At 32.2% G+C, this 26,320-nt stretch overlaps 2 protein-coding genes across 2 annotated transcripts in view; one reads left to right on the top strand and one right to left on the bottom strand.

Moving 5' to 3' along the window:
* Nucleotides 1-12,649: 12,649 nt before the first annotated feature.
* LOC128159603 (uncharacterized) lies at nucleotides 12,650-17,413 on the top strand. Its single transcript, XM_052822744.1, has 7 exons — nucleotides 12,650-12,766; nucleotides 13,050-13,678; nucleotides 13,802-14,164; nucleotides 14,899-15,299; nucleotides 15,413-15,512; nucleotides 15,634-15,719; nucleotides 15,880-17,413. The coding sequence occupies exons 2-7, from the start codon at nucleotides 13,060-13,062 to the stop codon at nucleotides 15,940-15,942; spliced, it is 1,632 nt and encodes a 543-aa protein (XP_052678704.1). The 5' UTR covers nucleotides 12,650-12,766; nucleotides 13,050-13,059; the 3' UTR covers nucleotides 15,943-17,413.
* Nucleotides 17,414-17,681: 268 nt separating this feature from the next.
* LOC128159602 (inter-alpha-trypsin inhibitor heavy chain H3-like) overlaps nucleotides 17,682-26,320 on the bottom strand; it is a 40,838-nt gene continuing 32,199 nt past the window's right edge. Inside the window, exons 11-12 of the mRNA XM_052822743.1 lie at nucleotides 19,089-19,499; nucleotides 17,682-18,883 (exon numbers count right to left, since the gene is read on the bottom strand). Coding sequence (XP_052678703.1) covers nucleotides 18,609-18,883; nucleotides 19,089-19,499 — 686 coding nt within the window. The 3' untranslated portion in view covers nucleotides 17,682-18,608. The remainder of the gene's footprint in view (nucleotides 18,884-19,088; nucleotides 19,500-26,320) is intronic.

Genomic DNA, 26,320 nt, shown 5'->3' on the forward strand with positions numbered 1-26,320 from the left:
CATTGCATTGCCTTGAAGTATCATATCATTAAAATAACATTCCATAGCACGGAATAAACGAAGGTGTTGCAGTTCCTATGCTAATTTTCCTTAAAGGAGGTGCAGATAAAATAGAAAAATCAAAGTTACAGAATTGGATGTAAATCGTTTTTTATGCAACTTTGTACAAAAAGCAGTGTAGAATTTTATTTGAAAAGTTTGTGCTAACTTATTAAAGACCATGAAATGAATTTGATAATGGTTACACAGACAAATATGGCAGAATTCACGCTATATAAAAGGGGAATCCTCATCATTGTGAAAAAAATGTCTCCTTAAAGTTGAAGTCTAAAAACGACGTATTAAATTTTCCCTCCTATATTCTTGTTTAGATTAGTTGAGTGGTAACGCATTTAGAATATATGAAAATCGTGTCTTATATTTTTGACTGGGTTCGAATCCCGAAAAAGTTGATATTTTTTTAAAACTTTTTTTCTTTTCATCGCATGGAAAAGTAATGTATAGAGATAATTTAAGAATGTCAGAATAAAGTTATTTAAAGTTTTGTTAATGTAATATATTGCATGCCTGCTTATATGTTTTTGTTCAACATTACTGTTTATAGTCCCCGTTATAAACTTGAGAAACATTTTCTTCTGAACAAGAGATTTTAAAACACTGTACCTAGTATGCATCAGTACATGTAGAAAGTAGATTTTCCATCCTTTTTATGAAATAAACGGGCATGCTGATTTCAAAGATACATGTACAGGTTGTTAAAAGCAAACAAAATCATTTAGATAGTTTGAATCGATGATGAAGCAATAGGTTACTGAAAATATGTACGTAAAAATTTGTACTTTTTTACTAGACTTAGCGTTTATTTAGATACTATAAAAACATAGGAGGATTATAATTACAACTCTGACGGATTTGAAGAGCCAGAATAAGATTTTTTCATGTATCTCAAGAATGATTTTTAAAACACACTGGACAGTAGATATCAAATTGAGATCTGTTAACATTCGAATACAGAAAACATGTATATGGTTATCTTTCTAACTGTATTTGGTGGCTGCCGTGTTCGATAGAAATGCGCGTAAAATGTGTGTTTATTTTGCCTCCGTATGGAACATACCCGCTATGTAAATATGGTCGTCTACGTAATGTGTCGATATTTAGATGTGGCTCTAAAGCGATACGGATATTTAAAGGTCCTTTCTACGTTAGGGAATAGTCCCACTGTTTTGCACCACCTTCTTTATGAGAATTTAGTTTATTTATATGTTTCTCATCTTTTATGAGAATTATAACGTGAATTGAGATCGTTGCTAGGGAAAGGAAAAAGGTTAAAGGCCGAGATCAAAACAACAGTGTGGTATTCTATATTTACGTAACGTCATATCTTTAGAATGTTTTTTCTCTGTTTTACATAAAAAAAAGCCATAAGCACGTTTTCCTCATTGGAATGTAATAGTTTCCCTTGCTATTAAAAAACAAACAAACCTTGCAACAAATAATTGGACCACAATATGGTGGATGCTTTGTCAACAAATTTCAATGATATGCTTATCAAAAATGTTTGATACAATAACATGGAAAAGTGAAGTATTTTGATTTAATTTGTATTTTTTAGACTAAAATACCTATGATTGCCAAAGTTTAAAGATAAATACATCTGTATTTATTACATAAAAATAGAAATAGTTACATTATGTAACACCCACTAATACATGATAAGATACGTAGTTTTAAGAAAAGGCATTATCAGAAGCAGAAAAGTAGCTCAGAGTGCATATTTTTACACAAGGATATCGTCTGTAAGAATGTTTAAAAATCTTCGTCTCAAAAATTACAATGTTCCATTTTGTGAAATTACAATGCAAGCATCCTCAAATAATGTCAATTCTAAATTGTTAAAATCTTGACGGTTAGACTAATACTTGGACTCCTGAAAGGGTTGAAAGTTCAACATAGAAATATATTGGATAAATAAGTAAAAATCATCTTCTTAAGAACAACAATGCCACAAATCATGAGATAACCACTCAATCATCCTCAATAATGTGGATTCTAAATGTTAAAATCGTGACGGTCGGACTAACACTGAGGCCCAAAGAGGGTTTTAAAGCTTGATATAGAAATATATTGGGAAACTATTTAAAAATCTTATTCTCAAGATCTACAATGTTCCAATTTGTGATATTACTATGCAAACATTCTAAAATAATGTAGATTATAAATTGTTAAATTCGTGATCCCCTGATCAATACTGAGGCCCTATAAGGGGTTTAAATTTTAACATAGAAATACATAGGGAAAATGTTAAAAGATCTTTTTCTACAGAAGTGCAATGCTACCATTTGTGAAATTACAATGCAAGCATTCTAAGGTTATGTAAGTTCTAAATTGTTGAAATTGTAACCCCTTGATTAATACTGAGGTCCCAAGAGCTGTTAAATTTTAACATATACATATATAGATATATTGGTAAATGTTTAATAAAACTAATATAAAACGATACAAGGAATTACTGTTGTTCAGGTAAGCGATGTGGTCCATGGACATCTTGTTTCATATTTAGCCAAGCTAAAATGGGAAAAGGAGTTAACTTGTCTCAATTTATAAAATCAGTGAATTATCTTTGTATTGAAATACGAAAAACTTGACCTATTTAGCCAATATTTAAAAATACAGCACGTCAAATGCAATTTCTCTGCTAAACTGTAAAAGTTTATAAGTATTTTTTTACACCTACATTACTAATAAACACAAATCATCTGTTTGAAAAATCTCTTTTTTTTCTTCCTTTTACAGACATTTGATTTATCATCGATAATTAAGACTTAATTACTTTTAATCGTCCGATAGTGGTTAATTATATTTGTTGGTTTTTCATTAAGGAAGGATGATGGTCGACAAATTAACGATCAGATAAAATATTATTTCTTTGGAAAGGATGTTTCAAGCCATACAGTTTTATTTGACGAAGAACAATTCCTTTTATAATGGCTTTAAAATTTTATTATTTTTCTTATACTTTATACAAAGCTTTTCTTCTTAATGAGGTCAAAAAAGTCTAAAATTGGCCACGACCATCGCGCCCTCTTAAATTATCTATCTTTTACATCAGCCATCATAACAAAGAACGACAACCTGTTTGCAAATAAAATACTCATGCCATCACGTAAGTTATCTTTCCTTTGTTTATCAAAAATTGGCATTTTTTAATATCTATGTTCATTTTTTATTTGTCATTGTTAGATTTTTTTTTTAAATGTAAAGTTAAATTGTAAAAGAATTTTGTTTTTAACTTTAATATATGTTTCTGTCTTTTGATATTACATTAAATTAAATATTTGAACGTTTCTGGGAAAACTGTTTTAGCTTAGTTAACTACGGTATATACATTCCAACTTGTGCACACACAGTTTGATCCCGCAATATAACAATATTAAATTTAAAATTAAATCGTTACTATATCACGTCGTTTTAAATTAACACGAAACAACCAGATGTCAACTTACAATAACGGATATAAATATTTAGAAATTAATTTTCTTGACAAGGTTTTATATTAGGGACACCGCCCAAGTCACGAGCGGTCATGCGAATGAAAAGGGAATTATAGGGCAGATTCTACTGCATTACATATCTTGTTTATTTGCATTTATCTTTCTCTGTCTTCCGTGAAATTATTCTTAGGCGGATTTCTTCAGAAAATTTCTTCAGAAAATTTCATCGCATGGATCATTATTTTCTCTAACAACACTCTCTCTCTCTCTCTCTCTCTCTCTCTCTCTCTCTCTCTCTCTCTCTCTGTTTTAATAAATAATTGATAACATTGCATTAAAAACAACAACAGAGTTACACATTATGCAAAACATCGTGTAATCAATTAATGACGACCGTATTACAGATCTTGTATAAATGAACTCTCCGATTATCTCAAACGATTTCAAGTTCAACCTCCTGTATACGTTAAAAAAGTTTTCGTAGCAAACGTTTATAACCCCACCATTGATTTACTAAGTTACTACTAAGTTATTCCCATACTGAATATCGCTTGACACACTAAATTTAATTTGATAGCACAATCCATTAATAGCTTACATATATCAAATATATTAAGATTTATACAGTAATGCTGTAGTTTAGAACAAAAGAAAATCAGTGCCATTCTGTTAATAAAATATTTAACAAAAAGTGTCTAAATTGTAGAGTTATCCCTATGGGTTATTTTTAGCTTTCAGTCATACTTCATTGGTTGAATGGCCGAGATTCGTTCTGTGATAATATCTGGATTTTAAACAAATATATAAGAACAACTGCATGATTTGAGAAGCTTGAAAACATCTCATGATTATAATTTCATTAAGCAAAAAATAATTGGCTGTACACAGTTTTGGTTTTATTTTTATCCTCGTTAACAACTGATATCATTGTTGTCACTTCACAAAATATCAAATATGTGCTTTATTTATTTGAATTTAAACTAAAACAAACAATTACTATTATATTAGCATTACAGCTATGTGAAAAGCAAATATCGGTTATTTGATAAAAAAAAGAACATTGATAAATTTAACACTTAATTGCAAATGATCTACTTCTATGTTTTGTCCTTGTGTGTCTATCTGTCATGTCCGTACTTCTGTATGTCTCTCTGTCTCTCCGTAACAAAAAATTATGTTGCATTTTTTCAGCAACTATTCATCGCAGGTGCTTGAAATTTTAACACTCTCTTTGTTAAGGCATGTGATATAGTGATATTCATTGTTGTACCAAATAAACATCACTTTCCTTTTAAATGATGCCTTTGTTTATTTTGAGAATAAATTTTCAATCATATTTTCGTCAAGATTTCTCTGCAACTATTCATTGAATATGTTTGAGATTTTAACACAACAGAAACATATTAAAGAAAATCACATACCAAAACCGCCCATCACACGAAAAAAAATAAAGATGTAGCTTTCTAGACGTGGCTCTGAATTTAAACCAAAGTGGAATTCCGATAGCAATAACGATTTATAATATGAGTTTAATTTATTCTATGATAAAATTAAAAACCTAAAAATAATATCTTAAATATATTGTATTACATAATGAAGCTTGCATTCCAAAATCAAGAAATCAAAACTACAACGATAAAATTAGCATTTACATGTAGATGCTCTTGTTGACATTTTTTCTTCAACGTTAAACCTATATCTATATTTTTCAATTCATGCGTTTACGAGTCATCAAACTTTATAAAAATCTTTCTTCATAAGAAGATAGATTGGTAAAGTGATTATTTAACTTTTTAAGGGAAAAACCTTGAAATATAATGCATTGAAATGAATCATGGCTACAGGCATTATAAATTCCTCTTTAAACCAATGTATAGTTGCAATTAAATAAATTTTGCACCTTATAAGCTAATTTTGAACCACCAAAAATTACAAACTTTTTATCATAATTTCTGTTTTATTATTTTACTTTAGTTTTATATTTTTATAAACGTTTGATGATTTAGAAACAGATTTGTTTTTAATGTTATAAAATAAAAGTTATACAGGTATCTAAAAGGTCCATTTCAACCTAAAGGTTTCTAAGACATGTATTGTTTTTTCTTTGTTTAAGATTGCAAGTTAAACGGAAATGGAATTTGGAGTACGGGACCTACACAAACAAGATTATAGTTATCCAAAGAACTTATTTAGCAATGATGACATGCATTATAACTTGCGATCTTGAGACATTAATATTAGTTGATATCTTTATCTGAGCGGAACACTTCTACTAAATGCACATCAGCAGGCGAGTATATCAACACTTCCATTTTGTTTCACCCAATTTCACACCTGAGCTCATGGCCGGCGTGCAGCATTCCTGTGTTGTCTAAACCTGTTTTGCTTTTATACCTCGTTATATTTGTATATTATGTTTGTTTATAATGTATTTCAATGTTTATACCATGATAAGTTTATTTCTTAAGTCAAAATATGAATGAATCATGACCTTATTACATAAAGTTGATATTATACAAGTTGATATTATACAAAATTCGAATTCAAACTGCAATTATTCTTCATAGTCTGTGGTGTATAATTTTCTCATATGTAAACAAAGAAATCATTTTAATTCAAGTATTTGTAATAGAAAAAAAACAAATCTTAAATATATCGCAAAATATAAATCCTAAAATACCCATCAAAACTGGTATATGGAAAAACACTGAAAGAATGAATGAAATACAATGATGATGTATTCAAAAGTATTTATTTTAGTTGAAGAATTTCGAAACACTTAAGAGATATGATGTATATACCTTAATATTATTATCAAAACCAAATATTTGAAATTAAAAAAATCTTTTTCCGTCAAATAACGTGAGCTTAGAAAGGAAGTTCTGTACAAATATCACTGTATAATATGAGAAAGTCAAACCTTTTGGTGGTGAATTCGTGTATTTATTTTGATAAATGTGTTTATTATTTATATATGTTTTTTTTTGTCCTCTATTCACGCATACAATGATGTTAACTTGTATTTCACTGCATATCACCATGCAACATCATTTTGTGAGTAGCGGAACTATCTTAAGATCAACTTATTTAAAAGCAACAATTGAATTTATCAATAAAATATATCACCCATGTTGTTACATTAAAGCAAACAATTAAACACATTAAATCACATTGAAAGCAATGTGAAAAACACAAAAATTAAATTTTAAGTCTCTCCGCAATATCATAAATAAAGAATACATTGATTTATAAGCAAAAATTTAATTTATCAATAAAAAAAATATCACCCATGTTGTAACACATTAATTCACATTGAAAGCAACGTAAAAAAAACTTTACAAAAATATATTTTTAAGTCTCTCTTTTGAAAGTAAAAGCATATGTCTGCAAAATTACCGCAGAGAAGATATAAAAGACATCACATAGTATGCGATGTACCACTTCTTTAACCGACTCTTGTTTAGTTCGGTACAACGTGGTAAAACAGCAACTATTTCTAGCTCCCTAAGTCTGACTTTGGTCGATTTTGTTTTTAGCTGTGCTGAGTAGATGATTTATACTCCCTCAAAGGTTAACAGATGAAGACGTTAATTAATTGTATGCTGATTTTTATTTCTACCGGCAAATCTGAAAAATGCGTGATTTGAATGTCGATTAACAGAAATCTTGATGGCTTTGCATGTCCATTGTTAGTACGAAAACCTTTTTTTTTTAAAAACAATGTTTCTGTGATTTTAGAAGAGAGAAATACATTCTCTATTTGTTTGGATAAATAAAGATGGAATTTAAAAAAAAATATATATGGCTGTTAAATTTTAGGACGTGTGTCTATCACCACGGATTAAAAAAATGTTATGGATAATGGAATTATTACGATAGTTTTTATACTTGTGTAACCTATAAACAGATACTGGCGCTGTACCAGTTATCGGCTAAAATTTAACGTTTTCTTTTCGTATTTCCTTATTTCTTGATATTTCTTGATAACAACTGACATACTTTAAATGGTGAACTTCTTATTTATTCATCTGCTAGAATATATCATTAATTAGAACCGAAAAACATCTTGTTTTTTTTATTTTTAGCACGCCCCGAATTTGCCGAGTTTTCACGATTTACTGTACCAGTTGTCGGCTTCGTGATAACGTAGTAAAATTCCTGTACATGTTAATTTTGTACTCTGCAAAATGTAATTTGAATTAAGCCCCTTGTGGGGTCAGACTGAAGGTCGAAGGGGTTATGACACATAAACAAATCTCATAAAATTATGCGTTTGTTATCATACGGTAATTACACAATATCGTTGACTATGTAATACATAATTGTGCAACCAGGCGTTCAACTGCGCTATGAATCTCTCAGAAAGAAGAGAAAAGAAGAGAATTCCTTTTGTTTATACATGTTATATGTATTGATAATATATGTCAAATAAAAGAAGGGATATAATAACGTAATACAACGAGGTAATATTCTATTTTTAACATTACGTCACATCCCCCACTGCTAAAAGTGCAAAGATGTAACTCAGCGGTAAACAATGATCGTTTAAGCTCATGTTTAAAACATATTCAAGAAAGTTTTCAAGCAAACTAAATTTTCTTTATTCGAAACAGACGACTAAATTAAACAATCTCGGAAAGTCGCGTGCTATTAACCCGAACTCTATTTTTAGCCGATAACTGGTCTTAGTCGATAACTGGTACAGTACCAGTACATATCTGAATACTTTGACAATATCATTGTGAATTTGTTATTATCAAATGGTAATATTATTATTATTGTTATTGTTATTTTTTGTAAAACAAAAACGTATTATTATAGAATGTTCTAACTTTTACTACAAGTATAGTATACAATCTGTTTTATTCCGCTTCTTGGTTGGTTCCAGTCTCTGGGTGACACAGTAATGATCCTCTAACATCTGTGTACCTCTGATGATTTATGACCTCTTGATTGCCAACGGAGTCAAGACCTCATTAATTAATTATCTGTAGATTTCCAGAGGGACTTTTTGAAAACTACGTGTCAGTTGCTGGCAAACTAAACTAGCATCCCAGATCCAAGGGCAGTAACATATGTTTCCCATTGATAGATCTAAACGTTGGTTATTTGGTATTTTGATCGATATTTTTGTGTCGGAGTGAGAGAGGGTATTGTTTTATAACATGTATTCTTTATTCCACATTCAAATCTAAAATTAAAAATAAATCAAGTTTTATCTATTTTTAACCAAAAGATGAAAGGGTTTAAGCAACAATATAAGAACATATTGAAAATTTCACTAAACTTTAGAAACAATAAAATATATCTAAACTATAATTATAAAGGTTTATTTCAGTTCGTTGTAGTTCGTTTATAGTTTGTAGTCCTTTATCTCTAACAAACTTGAATTAGATGACCAAATTTGTGTGTTTGGTTTCTCTTTGATACTTTAAATTAATCAATGATTTATGTGTTCAAACAATAAAATACTGTAAACAGAAAACCCTTCTTGTCCTTGTTTTGAGTGGGTATATATTAGACTGGGCGAATTCCAATGTTCTTAAATAAACACAAATGTAAGTAAGTAAGTAAGTAAATATTTTATTTTAGTGACATATGCATGTCAAAAGTATAGTACAATACAATATTATACATCATCGAATAACACCCGGCCCATTGGAACTATATGTCACTTTGAACTCTTAGAATATACAAATATAGTGTATACATTTGATTGAGCGCATGAGTTTACTTTGATTTGTACAGATAACTTTGTGTAACTGAATAGATTAAAATTGAGATAGTTGGCAGTTTGTCTTTGATTATTTTCCAAATGTGTCTAGGCGAATTCAAAATAAATTGTTCGCAAGTTAAGAAGGGAACAAAATACACAGAACAAAAATAACTACGTACTGTATACATCAATTGAAACCAATATCGTTGAGGTCTTAAAATGAAGGTCAGGAAATTTTGTTTCATATTTTAACTTCAGAATTCTATAAAATGGTCAATTGAGAAAAAATTGAATACTATTTTATTGAAGTAATTCCTCCTTATGTATATGTGTGTAGAAGATTTAAATTTAACCAAACGTACTATATGTTAATTTAAAACAGTATTCAAAACAAACAGTAATTCTACTGAAGTATAAAATCCACATCTCACGATAGGTTTCATCATTCTTAAAACCCATTTGTGTGGGAATCGAAAAAATATATGAAGACTAAAAACAACGGATTCTTTTAAATCCATATTCTCTTTTTAAATCTTAGAAACTTAGGTTTTCTGAAAAAAGTACCATGTGACTATTTTGTGATAAGAAATTAATACCTTATTAATAAACATAATACAAATATTCTAAATATATAATAATATTGTTAATAACATGTATATAAGTTTGTCAATACATATATGTCTGTATATACATATTGTGTTGGTTGACACTAACGAACCTGCTCTTTTTTTCAAAATATTGTAATGTAATTGTTGCTTTAAGTAAAAATGTGCCCATTTGTGAGTTAATGTAATAAAATAGAACAATGGTTGACTCATCCATTAATGTTTTATATTTCTAAAATGCATCTATCAAATTTTCTTGTGAAACAAAGTCGAAGTTTCAATTTTATTTCGGAAGAAACTGTCACCTTTAGAACTGCAGAAAACAGTGACCTGCTATTCTTGCAGAACAATACAGAAATGGAGAACAATACGATCTCTATAAAAGCCAACAAAATCCTGTTTAATTAAATAAACAAAACAGCTGACCCTGGCGACCTAAACGTGTATGCGATTTTAATTATGCATGCACGTTATTGCTTTATGAAGATCTCATCATTAGATTTAACCCTTAATACGCCAAAATGCCCATAAAAGAACATGTGATGATATAACATCTCTTGACAATGGGGCTTGTCTTCAGTGTTCAGTTCGTGATTGCACTCCGCTGGTTCCATTTCAAAATGGTTTATTACTACTCGGATATTTTTAATTTTTTAACTTGTGTTGAAAAGCCTTTGCATTAGCATAATGCTGAACATTTTCGTTTTTAATTTTAGAAAGCGTTAAATGTGTAATCTAATTTTATGCTCCTGGTTATTTTATTTTAATGAAAGATCCTCGTTCTGTTTGATACGCTTGCCCCTTTACGTATCCCTTACATATATTCATGATATTTGTGGTACACCTGTAATGAAATTTAAAAAACAAACCCTAGAAATATGTTTATAAATTACCCTTGCCGAGAATACATTGTTCTTATTATACTGACCTCAACCTATTATTTACGTGCAAAACGTTGATTAAAATATAAATTTAGGCTATTAAAATGGTTTATTCAAAAAAGGGTACGAAAGAAGAAAATTCTTAATTTATCTTTTAAACAAACACATATTAAAACCAGGCTTTATAACAGAAAAAAAAATGTCAAAATGTGCAATGTAGATGATATTTAACAAAAATATCTGATGAATATCGTTGATCATTATTATAATCCAAAGAACAAACACACCATGCTTTTTGACTTCTTATGTATAATGATACTGTAATAACTATTTCTTTATACATGCATGACAATATAAAATAAGACAAAATAAATAATTGTTTTAAATAATAAAAAAAAAATAAATAAGAAAAAGATCTTCCTCTGTCCTCAGTCCAAAAACTTATTTCAAAGTTTGAAATGGGACACTTTGTTTAACTGTTTTTTTTTTTAATTAACCAATTAATTTTTTGTAATTGCAAAAATATAAAATCGCTGAAGCCATTTTTTGGTTATAAATGTCTGAAAATTAAAATTGATATTTCAAAATCTGCGAGGGTTGCTTTTCACGATTTTTACGCGTATATTGTGTTTAATAGGAATCTACTGTTCTTATTAATAAATACATCGTGTACTTTCAAGCTATAATAAAACAAGACTAAAGTTTTATGTAACAAAGCTCAGCTGTTGTACGTAATCGATCATTCAGATTAATGTATTCAGTTGTCACAATACAAAAATTGTTCACGAGAGTATTAAACGCATTGATTTGAATTAAAAGTTTAGATAAATCTTTTACTTCAAACATTAGAACTATTTAGAATTATGACGTGTTCAAGAGAAACACGTCATAGATGGTCCATCCTTATTTAGATAAACATCGTGTTATACATACAAGATATAACAATACAAAATGCCTGATTGACAGCTGTCGTTTTGAGAAAAGCTTTAACAAATCATGTCTATTTTAATAATGCCTTCTGGAACTCGCTAAAAATGGGAGCACTAAGTGCAAAACATGTTGGGTTGTTTGCTCCATTATCCTTGGTAAATGATTGCATAACATGTTGCCGTCATCCTAATTTCTTGGAATAAGTCAGGCCTTGGTAGAAGGAACGTCTTGCAGTTTTGGATTATGTCCCAAAAATACGTTGTTTTTTCTCTCACATTTTCATCAATGTTAACTTATGAAATATAAAATAAAGAAATCAAGATACAATTAAAAACGCATGAAAATCGTTCACCAATTGACACTACAGTGGAATGCAGAGGCGAAGACTAGTGAAAATCCAAGTTATGCATTTAGATTGATGAAGCGTGGCCACACCTTAAGTACCAATGATAATGAATGCGTTCATGATTATTTCATGTTGAAGATTTTGATTTCATTCAGTTTTTCATTTTTGATCAATATTTCAGATGTATATTTTTCTCAACAATGATTTTGCATGTATTTGCATGCATATCTTTGTATTTCTTCTGTTATCGTTTATTATTTTCAATCAATGGTGGAATTAAGTGCCCGACTCTCAAAAACATGCTAGATTTGCTATTTGCATACGTGCAGACGAAGTTGACCTTTACAAAAATTAAAATGACCTTAGTACAATAACTTTTATTTCACTTTTTGAAAAAATGAATAGTGTTTCTTTTTTCATGGTTAATACCAAAACCAAAATACGCATAAAAGTTATTCCAAATGTAAGTCATGAAATCATCCTGCAGCAAACATTTATGCGTCACTGTATATCTTTTGTAAGTAAAAAAAAATGTATCTTGCAATCCCGGTAAAATGTAAACAACGCATATTGACATGACAATTAGGAGCGCCACGCTTCACTAAAGTTTTAAAGAAGTCAGGCGTGAAATATGACCGCTTGCTGTCAAATCAGACACATATAAAGCCTGCAGAGTCGGTCTGTGGATTAATTCACCAATCTTACCTCCAAGGTGGAACTTAGGCCTGATCGGACGAAGTGAGGAAAAGTGTTATATTTATTGAACTTGTGACATACTGTACTGTTATCAGAAGGTAAGATTTTGGAAAAGAGTATTTTTACAGCCTAAAAGAAATATTGGCTTGATTAAGCATTTTTTATGAATAACAAATAAATTCATCCATTAAAAAATTACAGATATTTAAATTCACAGATATAATAATCTTTAAAAACATACTAGTATATCTTTGCCACTTACTGTAGGTTGAAATATTATGATCTGTAATATAGTACTGCCCCTATTGAGAATGCTTTTTGTTTTAAGATTGAAAATTTTGTTTATTTATTATTTATGTGTTTCTTTTTACTTTTGTACAGAACGAAAAGCATGCTTCAAACACTGTTTCTCTGTCAGTTCTGTGTTTGTGGTGTACTGACTGCACCCTCCTTGTCTAAAATGGAAGGGGTGATCACTCCTGACCAGTCCATACAGTCCCTGACCAACACAGGGGGCAACAGTCTGTACACTGACATAGGCAACGCCTCACCCTCGGCAAGGTCCACTGGCGACGCACTGCTAACTGAAAGCAAGGTGGGAGTAGCTGATGCAAAAGGCATCGGTGGTGAGGACTTTGCTGTGACCAATACTATCACGTCTTCAAAGGACTCTGGTGCCAAAACGTTTGACCAGACGAGCCCTGCGTTCAACGAGGTTCAACCTACAGCTAAAGTCATGAAATCCAAAAAGGCCAAAGGAAAGAAGCAGACCAAAGGCAAAAACAAGACCCAAAAGACCAAAACTGTTGCTTCTGATAACAGTCTAGTTGATAAGTTTACAACTACGCCAATGCCGCCGGTTTTCCAAACCATGGAGCCGTTTGCTGGAATGGGTGACTTTTTCACCACCACTCAGGCGTTTGGTTTCGACAATTTCTTCACTCCACAGTTTACAACTCCCCTACCTCTACAGCCTGAACAGAACAACCCCCCGACCACTACATTTACACGTAAGTTACTCTTTTCATCATTTTGTTTCAATAGTTTTGTAAAAAAAAAAGTAAAATTTTCTGTAACATTGTTTTGCAAGTCAACGAGCAAATATTGGTATTTTTATCTGCCCTCTATTTCAGCATGTTCCGCAAACATTCGAGCAAATCCTCTTAACAGAAACGAATATCACTACTTGTCGGGGGCATTCTCTGGATACTACATCAAATGTCCTGCCGGTCTACAATTCCGGGAAGATAGGTGTCGATGTGACTGGCCCATTATGGAGGCCGTGGAAAACTGCTCCTGCTGCAAATCAGGTGTAATGAAACATGAAACACACAGAAATATGTTCAAACGACTAATTAATGGCGTTTGGGTGGACGACTCGTGTGTATCACAATCCATGGTGTTTGACGACAAGGAATGCAAATGTGTATGGAACGCCAACAAGGCCGGGAAGGAGATCTTTCCAGTCGACAAACCCTCCAAAAGCTTTCTAAGATGTAAGTTTTCTAAACAGTATTTTCTTTGGTTTTTGGAACGGAGGGGGGTTACCTAATTCATCTTCAACCTGAACTGAGTATAGTTTTTAATCAAGTTTTAGCTAGATTTGTTTTGAAACAATAAAAAAAATATTGGAGAAAAAAACGTTATTAGGAAATAGAAGGATATAAAGCATTGATGGTGATTAATGTCAAAGAATATTTCAGTGATATATGAGACGGTTGTCGTGCTCAGCCCAATGAACTATTTAGTAGTGGGGCAACAAATCAAAAAAATAGGCCAAACATCTTCTGACAAGTCCATCTCGTTACCTTACATATGACAATGTAAATCAAAAATCAACTTTCAATTTTCATACATTTGAGAGATAATTTGTTAGGCTTAGGAGTGAATTATGCAGTGTAGAATGAGTTATGGCATTGGCAAAGAACGTTTGCATTGATAAATTGACACTTAATACATTGGCAGTTTACTTTGATATTTATATTGATGAAAAAGATGACATCTATTTCTGAACAAGAGACATGTAAAGAAACACCTTAGATTGCGTTTTACTTGCATTTCTAGATCTGTCAAGCCTGCAAACTAAAATCACAACTTAATTTTCATACAAACCAAGACACTCTAACACAATGTACTTTTCGATTAAATATTTTATTCTACTCAACTCATTTCATGCATTGCTCTTTTTGACCGACAGTAATTTGATTTCTTAATCTCACCCTCTTTGTAGATAATGAAAGATGTGTAACACTATTGAATATGACGCTGGATAAAGAACTTAAAGACGAAGATGGAAAGCATATAACAGCAAGAAAAATCCATAGCAGGAGATTTAAAGCGATCAAAGGAGCAGTCAACAAAGCCATGTTGTTTGTTTATACACCGTTCGAATTACAATCCTTTAAAGGAAACAGCCTAGAGAGAAACATCTTCATCAGTTTCAATTTTAAGCCAGTAATTCAGAATGTTAAAAAGGTCACCCTCTTTTCTAATGGTTGCGAGACCTCAGGTCCAACTCAGCATGTTAACCAGCCGTCAATAGAAATCAATTTCTTCCCACATAACGAGACCATGCAGTTCATCTTCAGAACAGAATCAAAATCGTTGGACATTTATAGAAAACCAATTCGAGTAAGTTTAGTTTTAGATATGTTTCTCTTAATGTATCCTTGTAAACCTAGAAAATGTACAACAGTTTTAGATAATATGGACAATAATAACCGCCTTATGTTTCCTCCTTGCAGGACCCCTATGATTGGTACAGAGTACAAATGTATCTCCAAGACAAAGTACTGACCATCATAGTTAACAACGAAGTCCTCTATCAATCTAACGGTTTGAATGGTAAGTCTTTACAGATTTTTAAATTAAATTTTCTTATAGAACATTTTCTTCCAACAGTTAATACTTACAGCGTTATGCTTGTTTTCTTAGTAAAAGATTTTATTTTGTTCTTTCTTTGAAGGTAAAATAACTACTACAAACTGCAACTTGATGGTTGGTGGTTCACCCTTCAGCAACGATCAAAAGTATATTGGATATATGGATGAGGTAAGATCAGAATACTTTTTAATATCAATCAACTATCTGCAATTAACTTGTACTTTGCATTCAAACTTCATTGGAAATTGTATGTCGGTAGTTGTAGGTTAAACTTTAATAATACATTAACATTGCATGGTTTTGATTTGTTTCTATCTCTTTCTTTCAGTTGTTGATTGTAAAACAGTGTCCATATGCCAAATTGAACAACATCGGAACTCAAACTGGCTGAAGATGACGTAAACAAGTTGATTGATATCAAACCCCCATTTGATACCTAAATTTGCTGTGGTTTTTTCACACAACTTGAAACCTCTGGATTTTGTTGAGGTTTTTGATTTTGGCAGCACTGTCTCGATGGCCTACTTTTGGTGATAGACCGAATGAATCTTTTGTCAGAGGCATTGGATAGCCAAATACAACGCCCTGACTCTACTAGTCTGTCATTGCTATGGTGGTTTGATGTTTATTTTAAACATGCATTCCTATGACAAACGTGTTTGGTATGGAATTTGGGACTTTGAGAAATCCATTAGACTTGTGTAAATAGTTTGCTTTTTATGCGCTATGATTTCATTATTCTTATGAATGCTAGTATTCAATGTAATAATTTGTTTCTCTTTTGCATATATTTAAGTTGATTTTCGTGATTAGGTATGCGATACATTCTTCTGTTATGCAATATTTCAATTTCTACGTACGGCGAATCCCCAATAGAAACAATTGAAACCATCTGGTCTTTTGGCGTTAGCTATTTATCATAAATGCCAGTTTAGTTGGGGTTTTTTGGCAAAATCGCTGCGCAAAACAAAAATTATAATTTGAATAACAGATTTTATTAAAAAGCCTTCTGTTACACAAAAATCCGATATGTTTCTTTTAATATCAGTTATTGATTTTTGTTTGTGGTATTTGTTAATTTGTCATAAATTGACAATATAAATGTTTGCATAATTGTTATTTAAATTAATGTCATAGTATCATGATTAACGCGCGCACAGTGTAAAATAGACTTTTTTAAAAATTGCTTTCCGGTGCTTTTGTTTTTCTCTTTGTATTGCTATTACGTTTTTTCTTGCAACTTCTACCGAATGTGTATTTTAAAAAAATCAACCTGTTAATATATGCATTCTAAACTTTACTCGTTGTAAATTTCAATTTGGATTTCAAACAATGTTCTGTACTTAACTTGCTGTTGACTAATCAGTTACACTGTTAACATTAACTACTTAGAAACCCACTAAGAACTAAGATGATGTCCAAATAAGGCTAGATCTTTAATTAAACGACCGGCCAGGTCTCTAGATCTAAGAATACCTATGTGTGGTATGTTTTATCTCCTTGACCCCTCACTGTTTTCCATAGCGTGTCTCGTTGACATATTTGTGGGATGATTTACCGACTCCCTGACAGGCCGCTCTGTGAAAGGCATCCCCATGGTCTATATTTGTCAACAATTTAGTGTTCTGACTTCAGTTTTATCTTAAGACGACACTACAAAAATTCATTGTATAAGCTTCGATATGAGTTGTTCTATGCTGTGTAATTTGAACATTTTTTTATGTACATAAATATTGTAAAGTACGCTATGTCCTGATTTATTTATTTTTTAATTATTTGTTATTGGTATTTATTTTGTGCATTTGAATTGCATAAGTCTGTGATACAATGTAAATGAAATAAATTGTACTAAATCAAACAAATTCTCCTCTTCCTTTACTGTCTCTTCTAATGGGATGTTATACATGTCTTACATTTTAATAAGAATTTTTATAAAAACATAAAAGACACCAAACTCGTTAATACAGTTTGATTCTCAGACAAACGCATAAGAAACTGTGATTTACTTGTTATTTTTATTTCATGGTTATCCTGAGTGAAGTTTTTATCAACTTCGGTCGTTAACAATGGCTGCCTATTTCATTATTTCTTGATTTAAATATTCGAAACCTGACGCTGCAAGACATAAAGATATATATTGTATCATAAACCTTTATTCCTTTATAACTGACAACAAATGCCAAATAAGGTGATATTATTCAGTGATATTTCCAGCAAAACGTTAAGAATTTATAAATAATGCAAATAACAGAGAGAGAAAGAGAAATGTGAATCCTTTTCCCAGGGAGTGTAATTTATTTCTTTCGCCGAGGAACCGTAGCACGTTTGTGATGTATACACTATGCATGTAAAAATGAGAGAGAAAATGCATCAGCTTCAAAACAATTTGAAACACAAAAGAGTAAACACAGGAAGTTAATTATGTACATGTTTATCATATTTATCATAGAAACGAAACATAACGTCTTAGATAAAGACATCCCAATTATGTAAAAAAAAAACCTGCCGGCAGAAATTCTACCTTTTCCCTCTTATTGTTCCTTTGACAGTTGAAAATAATAAAGCGATAATGTTAATTTTACGAATATTCGGATAAATATTAGTTCAACGGTAGTAGTTTTATTCAATAGTTACCAACCAATGTATCTATTATAAATCATTCTTATCAAGAAGTAATATTGTACTCGAAAGTAAATGTTGGTAGATTTCCTGGGGGTTTTTTGTGTGATATCCATTCATAAAAGTCAAATATATTTATCAGCCTAATATGAAGTGAGCAGTCAAAGTATTTGAGAAATAGAAAAAACGATGTAAATTCTTCAAAACGAATGCAATACCAACATATATTGCATCTCATAAAATGTTTGTACATAAATATACATATAAACGATCAATTCAACTAATAAAAATATTAACAAACCACAGCTTAAGGTCAATACATTGCAACGTATGGTTCATAATCACATAGTTTAAATTATTGAGGCATTTTTTTTATCACGTGACCTTTTCCTTTTTTCCGCTTTCTCTATGTGCTTTTTTCCATCACGTGACTGTTCCTTACGTCTTACTCCGCTTCCGTTTCCGGTATTGTGGTGACGTTGAGTTCGTTACAAGATAGTCCGTGAACACACCGTCAATCAGCCGTCGGCCATTTCTCTGAACCATCCAACAAGACACATAATCGTTTATGGCTAAGTTAACACGTTTGCCCAGCAGGGCCGACACGCGGCGCATGCGCTTTGTGTTTCCTTCTATTTTCAGTTTCCCTCTGGTTTTGCCAATTTTCGAGGTTTTCTTTTTTTCTAAAGATATTCGTCGGTAAATGAATTGCCCTGAAAATAAAACCCAAGCCACTTAATCAATTAAGACAATTAATAAATCAAATTCTAAAATAATTGCTGAATTTGACGAGCGGAGTTTTGAATTGCATAATTTTGAAATAAATCACCGGAACAATACTGGTGTTGATATAGACGATGCAATGCCAACACGTTTAGATAACCGAATAAAGACGAACAAAACAAGCTGTGTGTTTACCTAAAAGTCCGTGTGTATACCAAGAAAATCCCCTATCGTCTACAATGTAAAACCCCAGGAAGTGAATTTTCCCCATCTCTAACTGTCTCTCGGTCCTCATGTGACGAACAATCAGTAATGTTATCTTGTGAGGAAACATGAGGGCAATCATTTTGCCTGTCCCGTCCGTCACCAGCTTTGTTCTGTGTACCGTGATCGTCTGAGCCGGTCGCCAATTGTAGGGAAGTCCATTCACTGTCCATTGATCGGGCGACACATTGATAACACTGTTATCTCCGGAAATCGTTATTTCCCCGAAATAGGTTTTTAGATTAGATTTGCTCTCTTGAGTTCCGTTCCTATGTTTGGTGGAGGTCGAATTAATACGTGACCCTTCTGATGATGTGGCGACTTTAGCATTGACAACTATTCCTGCAAGCAATGATCAAGAAAATGAAAACAAAGATATAGTTCTAGCAAGATTTAGTTTCAAATAATTTACACTATTTCCATCTTTTAATCCAACACCAATATAAACCATTCGTTTGAACATTGTATTAATGCGATGTTATCGTCATTAATCTGAACCTTCTGGAAATAATTATGAAGGAATATTGCATGTTTACAAACGCAAAGACCCAGCTCAATGTTTTAATAAAATTCATAAATGACCATGACCATTAAGACTTTTCGTTCCTTCCATAAACGAAGAGTTTTATATATATTAGGGCACAGGATAAGGTTGAAATTAAATCTTAAAGATTAACCGTATGGCATTTCATAGTTAAGAAAAAGTTTACTGCTGCCCAATAATGTTATATATCATCTGTGGGTTACATGTACAGGCTGCGATAACAACGCCCCTTTCTAGGGTTACATGGTCAATGTAGAAATGTACTGGTAGATCCCATGAAAGGACCGTTATTACTAGTATCACAGCCTTAAAGAAGTATATCTTATTAACTCAATGTTCAAAGGGGATCGTATTTGAATTCTGTATTGATGACAAAGTCAATCATACATGTATGAATTAGAATTTTTTTCTTAAATCCTAGTAGCTTTACCATTTAAGAGGGGCTTAATTCAATATAGATAACGATAGAAAGACTTTATCTTATTTTTTAAGCACTCAACCTTCCAAATGAAAAATAACAAATTTCTTCAGTTACCAAGATAGAACCATTTTAACAACGCCTTTGCTAAAAAGCCAGACAAATCTTGTTGATTTCAAAGAGCCAAGACTGAGTGGTCAGCAATGAAATAGACAAGCCTACGTCACATTGCCGATTGACACAACTACCCAACGTCCAAGCTCTTGTTAAAATGGTTCTAAGTACCAACGATACATATGTTACCCTATTTCTCAGTGAAAAACAATGTTATATTTAATGTTATGTAAATGCAATAGTCATGAAAAACCATCAACTGCACGCTGTAGACATAGGTCTGTGGTGATAATATTCACTCTCACATCACGGAGTCTATGACCTGCTTGACATGCAAATGGACCCTAAATATTTATTGAAAAAAATCTGCGAATTTCATGTTAAGCCTAGAATTATTTTTCCTAATTATAAAATAGAAGAAATGATATTACTTTTTGGAATGTAAAGAAAAGATAGTTTTGCTATTAATACACTTGTTCCTTGTATGCGATAGTTTTAATTACAAAAAGCTATTTTATTAATTTATTCTGAATGTCCCCTCGCAATATGCTAGATTCTATCCATTTTCTTTTTAATTTTGAGCAAATGTCACCAAACGGAAATACATGCAAAAACATGTTCTTCAAAATATCAGCGTATAGGGGAAAAGCGTCATTTTATATTTTTAATTCCAAGTGATTATAAATTTAAACAGAATTTTTTTTTCATCACAAATATACTTTGATCTAATTTTAATTTAAAAGTAGTTTTATCCCCGTTATAAGAGAAAGCATGCAGACGTTCTATTGATAAAGGAATTTCCCTTAAATGTGTTTAATCAGATGACAGTTATATTAAAGTTATTATTTCGTTTTTAACAAGTTATTCTTTGTATCATATGAGATTTTAAAAGGAAAATCAGCGAAAATCTGGGGGAAATCAGGTGCTCAAAGAAGGCGAGAGATCAAGCATCAAAGTTCGCAGACATTCGCAGAATACGTTATTTAAACGTTATTTAAACATATTTTAATTAAATGCATTAAGTTTAAATCTTGTAATGCTTTACTATATAATATTCTATATAAATATTTCAAAGTAACTACATGCGCAGATCTGGAGGACCAGACCCCCCCCCCCCCCCCCCCGGGCAGAATTCAAATTACCTTAAATTACCGAAAATCTACTTCGAACTCCCTGGAAAACCTAAAATCTCCTCTGCCCCCCCCCCCCCCCCCCCCCCCCCACGCCCCGGAAAAAAGTTCCTGGATCCATGCATGAACTATCAACAACACAGTGCAGAAAAAAGTGTTAAAATTCCCCAAAGCATGGAAATAAACCTTAAGCTTCCTTTATACAATAGGCCAAAGAAGCAGCCAAATATTTTAACTTTTTTCATAATTAGACAAACTCCGTCATTTACAGAGGCTATATCGAATAAATTTAAACTCTTTTCACGGATGAGATTTTAAGACAAAGTAAAGCAGGTGTAAAAAAGTTTTAAAAACATTTTACAAAACGGAAACAGAAAAAAGTTGTGACCCATGTGTCTCATTGCACTGGTTTTAATCAAGGACGGGTATCAAACCTTATAATTACCAAATAATGTTGATAAGCGATTGGCTACCTTTGAAATTGATATTTTTGGCTTCAAATATAAAGGACTGTGCCTGTATATATACGCATTTTCTAGAAAATTGATATAACAACAAATTAAAACATTCGTAATATTATGACATTTATTGTTTAAAATATGTAAGCAATATTTGTAAAAAATGTTTAGCAAATAGTCTGTCAGTGAGGTTGATCGATTTATAAGGAAGGGTAACGGAGGAATTTCGGTTTTATAATTTTAGGTATTTTCCATGTTTATTTTTAGCTGTATGAAATTGATCAATAATCAAAAATCTGTCATCTGAACACGATTGCGTTTGTCATAACGCCGAAAGTACAGGAATTTTGTGAGTCCATTCAATTGATGGATTTTTATACACATTTTTTATGAATCAATTAAAATAAATGAAATATTTGATTGAAGGCCTCGTCAATAAATGTTGACAATGATCGATCGTATCGGAAATCTTGACTTTATTGTTGAACCGTTCAGAGTGTCATGTCTATAGGACACTTTCACAAGGAAATACTATCTAGTAGGTGCTAGCACGATACGGAACTTTGGCGGCTCGAACAGTGCAGCAGGTGCGGAGCAATGCATCATACACACTTATGAAATCTTCTATATGGACTTTCATGTTTCTATAAAGTTTAATCACATTATATTATTGGCATAAGGTACTTGTACGAGCCGTTTCTTTTAATGAAAAATATACAAACAACGAGAGGTTTCCTGTAATGACCACTACTATAATTATAAATTTCGCTTACATGTACTGAAAGCCGGGGAGGGGTGTCAAGTGTACTTTAAGTTCAGTTCCTTTATCGTAATCTTTTAAGTAAAACCCTTGTCGCACCGGAGCTGCGTCCTCACGGCGATCCCGCTACGTCCTTAAATAATGTAAAACGCCAAGGTAAACGCAGTCGAATCTCACAACGCAACGGCAACTTAGTCCGTCGCAGTGGGATCGCCTTGAACATTTTAGAACGCCATGCGACGGCGCGCACTTTGAACATGCACAGAGTACGCGCCGTGGCTCTGCGTTCTGATAAACACGCCGTAGAAGCGTAGTGAGGTCGCCATGACAGCGCCGTAAGATCTCCAACAGCGCCACGAGAGATCCGTCGGTGCGCTTAAGGAACGCAGCTAGTCGCAGTGACAAGTCAATTGCGCTTGCACGGAGACCTCATGGAGTCCTTTGGGATCTCACTGCGTCTCTATCGCGCTCTCACTGCGCATCCACAGCGTTTGAACAAGTTGTTTTTCATTTGGCTGCGTTTACACAGCGACCCCAAAGAGCTGTTGCTGCGTTCATCGCGCTCTCGTGACGTTTCTTTTGCGTTTTTACCGCGCTCCTACGGCGTTTCTAGTGCGTTGTCAGCAAGACCACGAAAACTCGAACAATGGATGTTGTACAATAGCAAACGATGTAATAATTATCAAACTGGATGTAGATGACTATGTAAAAAGTAGCATTTACTAATATTCAAGGACCTATCAATGGACGTAGATGAAATTCATGCCATTTGGTTCTGACGTTTTCACATCTTTTTTTATGTTTTCTAACAACTAATAACGGATCTTTTTGTAGACCTGACTACCAAGATCTTCACAAATTGTTTAGAAGTAGTTATGTTTCAATTACAACGTACCTTTCCATAAAATCAAAACATTTTCTTAATCATTTGTTTACTAGTTGTAAATTCTTGTTTGTTTCCCATACAATTGAACAAATTAATATTAACCCACCAAGAACGTCTTGTGCACGCAGTCAGCGCGCAGAGCACGCCGTGGACGCGCGGTAAATACTCCTAGCACGTCATGAGTGCTCGGGTGAGACTCAGCGAGAGCACAGTCAATCGCTAAGTAGAACACCGTGGGGACGCAGATTGGTATGACAGGGCCTTAACAAATTATGAAATGTACAGCACTGTAAATTCCTAATTCAACGCGAGGAGTTAGTATCCGCGTAAAATCGCGAGAAGCACATCTCGCAGATACTAAAATCTCGCTTTTATTTTTCGGACAGATGTAAACTATTTGAACTTATGAAAAAAAATTCGGCGTTTGCGATTTTATATTCTCGCGATTTGATGCAAAACCGTTGAATCGCGGAATTAAGTACTCGCGTAAAATAAGAAATGTACAGTACGTCTATTTACCCGAATGGATCCAAATGGGCCTAATGATCACGAATGATGAAGAAATTAATTTTAGACAACTTTATTTTCATTACCAATCGGCTTATTAAAAAAAACCAAACAAACAAAAACCTTAACTGAAATTTCTCCATACGCACGTAAATCGACAAATGTTTATAAAAAAAAATGTGTGTGTGTGTGTGGGGGGGAGGGGGGGGGGGGAGGGGGGCATGTATTGTTAATGCAATACTCACCGAATGATTGTTAGAATCCTTTTTTTCGTCAAAGGGCAAACAATACGTGCATACTGTGCAAGATTAAAATGTTCATCCGATTAAAGCCTCAATTGTACGTGAAAACCGTACACCACATGGACTTGTACATAGAACAACGCTGGAAGTAAGGGGGGGGGGGCAGGGGGACGGGGGGGGGGGGGTCTGTTGAGCCATTTAGAAGGAAAAAATTACCCTTTCGTATGTTTACTATTGAAGAATTATCACACAAGTCCATTGGCCACTGAACTTTTTGTCTTGCCCTTCCACTTGATAAACGATGTAAAATGCATCAGTTTAATAACAGTCTGTTTGATAATGAGCTTCATTTTATATGTTATGTTTTTTTTACTTGATACACTAGAAACTTTAAGGATGAAGTTTTCGTCCTTTATGTAAGTATCAATAAGTAACACAAGTACTAGTGTCCTATCTGATATATTTCATTTTGTCAAATAAAATATACAACATGACTACTTTGACAAAATGAAATATATCAGAAAGGACACTAGTATCTGTGCAGAATAATAATATTAATCAACCAACACATAATAATAAAGTTTTATGTAAACGCTTGAGAGAAAAAAATAAATAAACAAATACGGAAATTCCCTCAAGTGTTTATCACATTTACCCCCCCCCCCCTTTTTAAAAAAAATTCTTGGTTTTAAATTAAAAGTATTGCATTCTGATTGGGGTTGATTGTTCCTTGTGAAAGATTGAACGTAAAGACAAAGATTTATAAAGTGAGCCCTATTTATTATAATGGTTTCGATCAATTTCTAATTCTAATGCGGTTTGGTTATTTTGATACGCAGAATGAAGCGTTCTTTAAATAGAGTCTTCACGTATTAAAGCATATTGACCTGTGTAAAAATAAATTCTTTTTGACAGCTAGCTCACAAATCTTTATTCTAAACCATTTTCTTATATAAGATTTCCTCTTTTTTGTGCTATTTAACTATATAAAAAAGTAGTTTTCAATTGTGTCTTATATTAGCCTTACAAAAAAAATATTCTTTCATCTCCTGAGGTCTATTTTCAGAATGTATAGTCAAATTGAGATTTAATTGTGGGATAATAAGTCAAACAAATGTCACACAGTTAATGAAAATAAAAAAAAATCCCGGCACAGAGAACTATATACATGATTTGCCATGAAGAAAAAAAAATAACGTTGAAGAATCAGTTATTTTTGCAAATACACATGTATTCTTAATTCGGTAATATTTTCCTTAAATACAAATAGATTATATTTGTAAGTGTGTTCTGTTGTCTTTGACAATAGGGTTTTTGCTTAATGAATAAGCAATATACATATATGAAGAGATCGTAAAGTTACTTCTTTGACTTAATATTCTTTTGTAATGTCAAATAGATATATATGATAAATATTACTTTAGTCGTACAAATCACACGTGTGGAAATCATTATTCAATATTGTTTTTATATTCTAAACACGACGGAGTTCTTTTGATTTCTCTTTGAACTTATCTGAGGAATCTACATCTAATTATACTTAAGAACCATGATGTAATACGGAAAAAAGTATGAATATCCGAAATTATTTCAAGTATTACAAATGATTAAAAACAAACTTGTAAAAGTTCACTCAGTGTAAAATATTTAAATTCGCTTACACGCTTATTAAAAAGAACCTTACCGTTTCTCATTACAATGTTTATAAGTATTCCGGAAATAAAACCGCGTTCGGTTTTCGTGGTACAACTTAATGTATTGGTAATCTGCAAGCTTGGGAGGATTTCTTGTTTTTATAAAATTTATGGGGTTTTGGGGTTTTTTTTTCCTTGTTTGTTTTGTTTTGTGTGGGTTTTTTTTAACGAATTTGTGATTAGATTTTATGAAAGTTTAAAGAACCTTGTAAAGAACGAATCGCTGAATATTTTAGAATCACATGACAGACTAACTATGTCAGGAAGTACACCCAAATTACAGATTCCTTACGACGCTTCCTTTTTATTTCAAAAGTGTTGACAATTCATTTTGGTATCGGATTTTATTTCTATTTGAAAGGGTGTATAAGGATGATGTATAAATGTATGTATATTTTTTAATGCGTGAA

The sequence above is a fragment of the Crassostrea angulata genome, chromosome 8 (genome assembly GCF_025612915.1).
Source record: "Crassostrea angulata isolate pt1a10 chromosome 8, ASM2561291v2, whole genome shotgun sequence".
Taxonomy (NCBI): Eukaryota; Metazoa; Mollusca; class Bivalvia; order Ostreida; family Ostreidae; genus Magallana; species Magallana angulata.

Coding starts and splice junctions, on each gene's coding strand:
- LOC128159603 (XM_052822744.1), top strand. CDS start 13,060: ATGCTTCAAACACTGTTTCTCTGTCAGTTCTGTGTTTGTGGTGTACTG. Junction 15,300..15,412: donor TTTATAGAAAACCAATTCGA/GTAAGTTTAGTT, acceptor TCCTCCTTGCAG/GACCCCTATGATTGGTACAG. Junction 15,513..15,633: donor TCAATCTAACGGTTTGAATG/GTAAGTCTTTAC, acceptor CTTTCTTTGAAG/GTAAAATAACTACTACAAAC.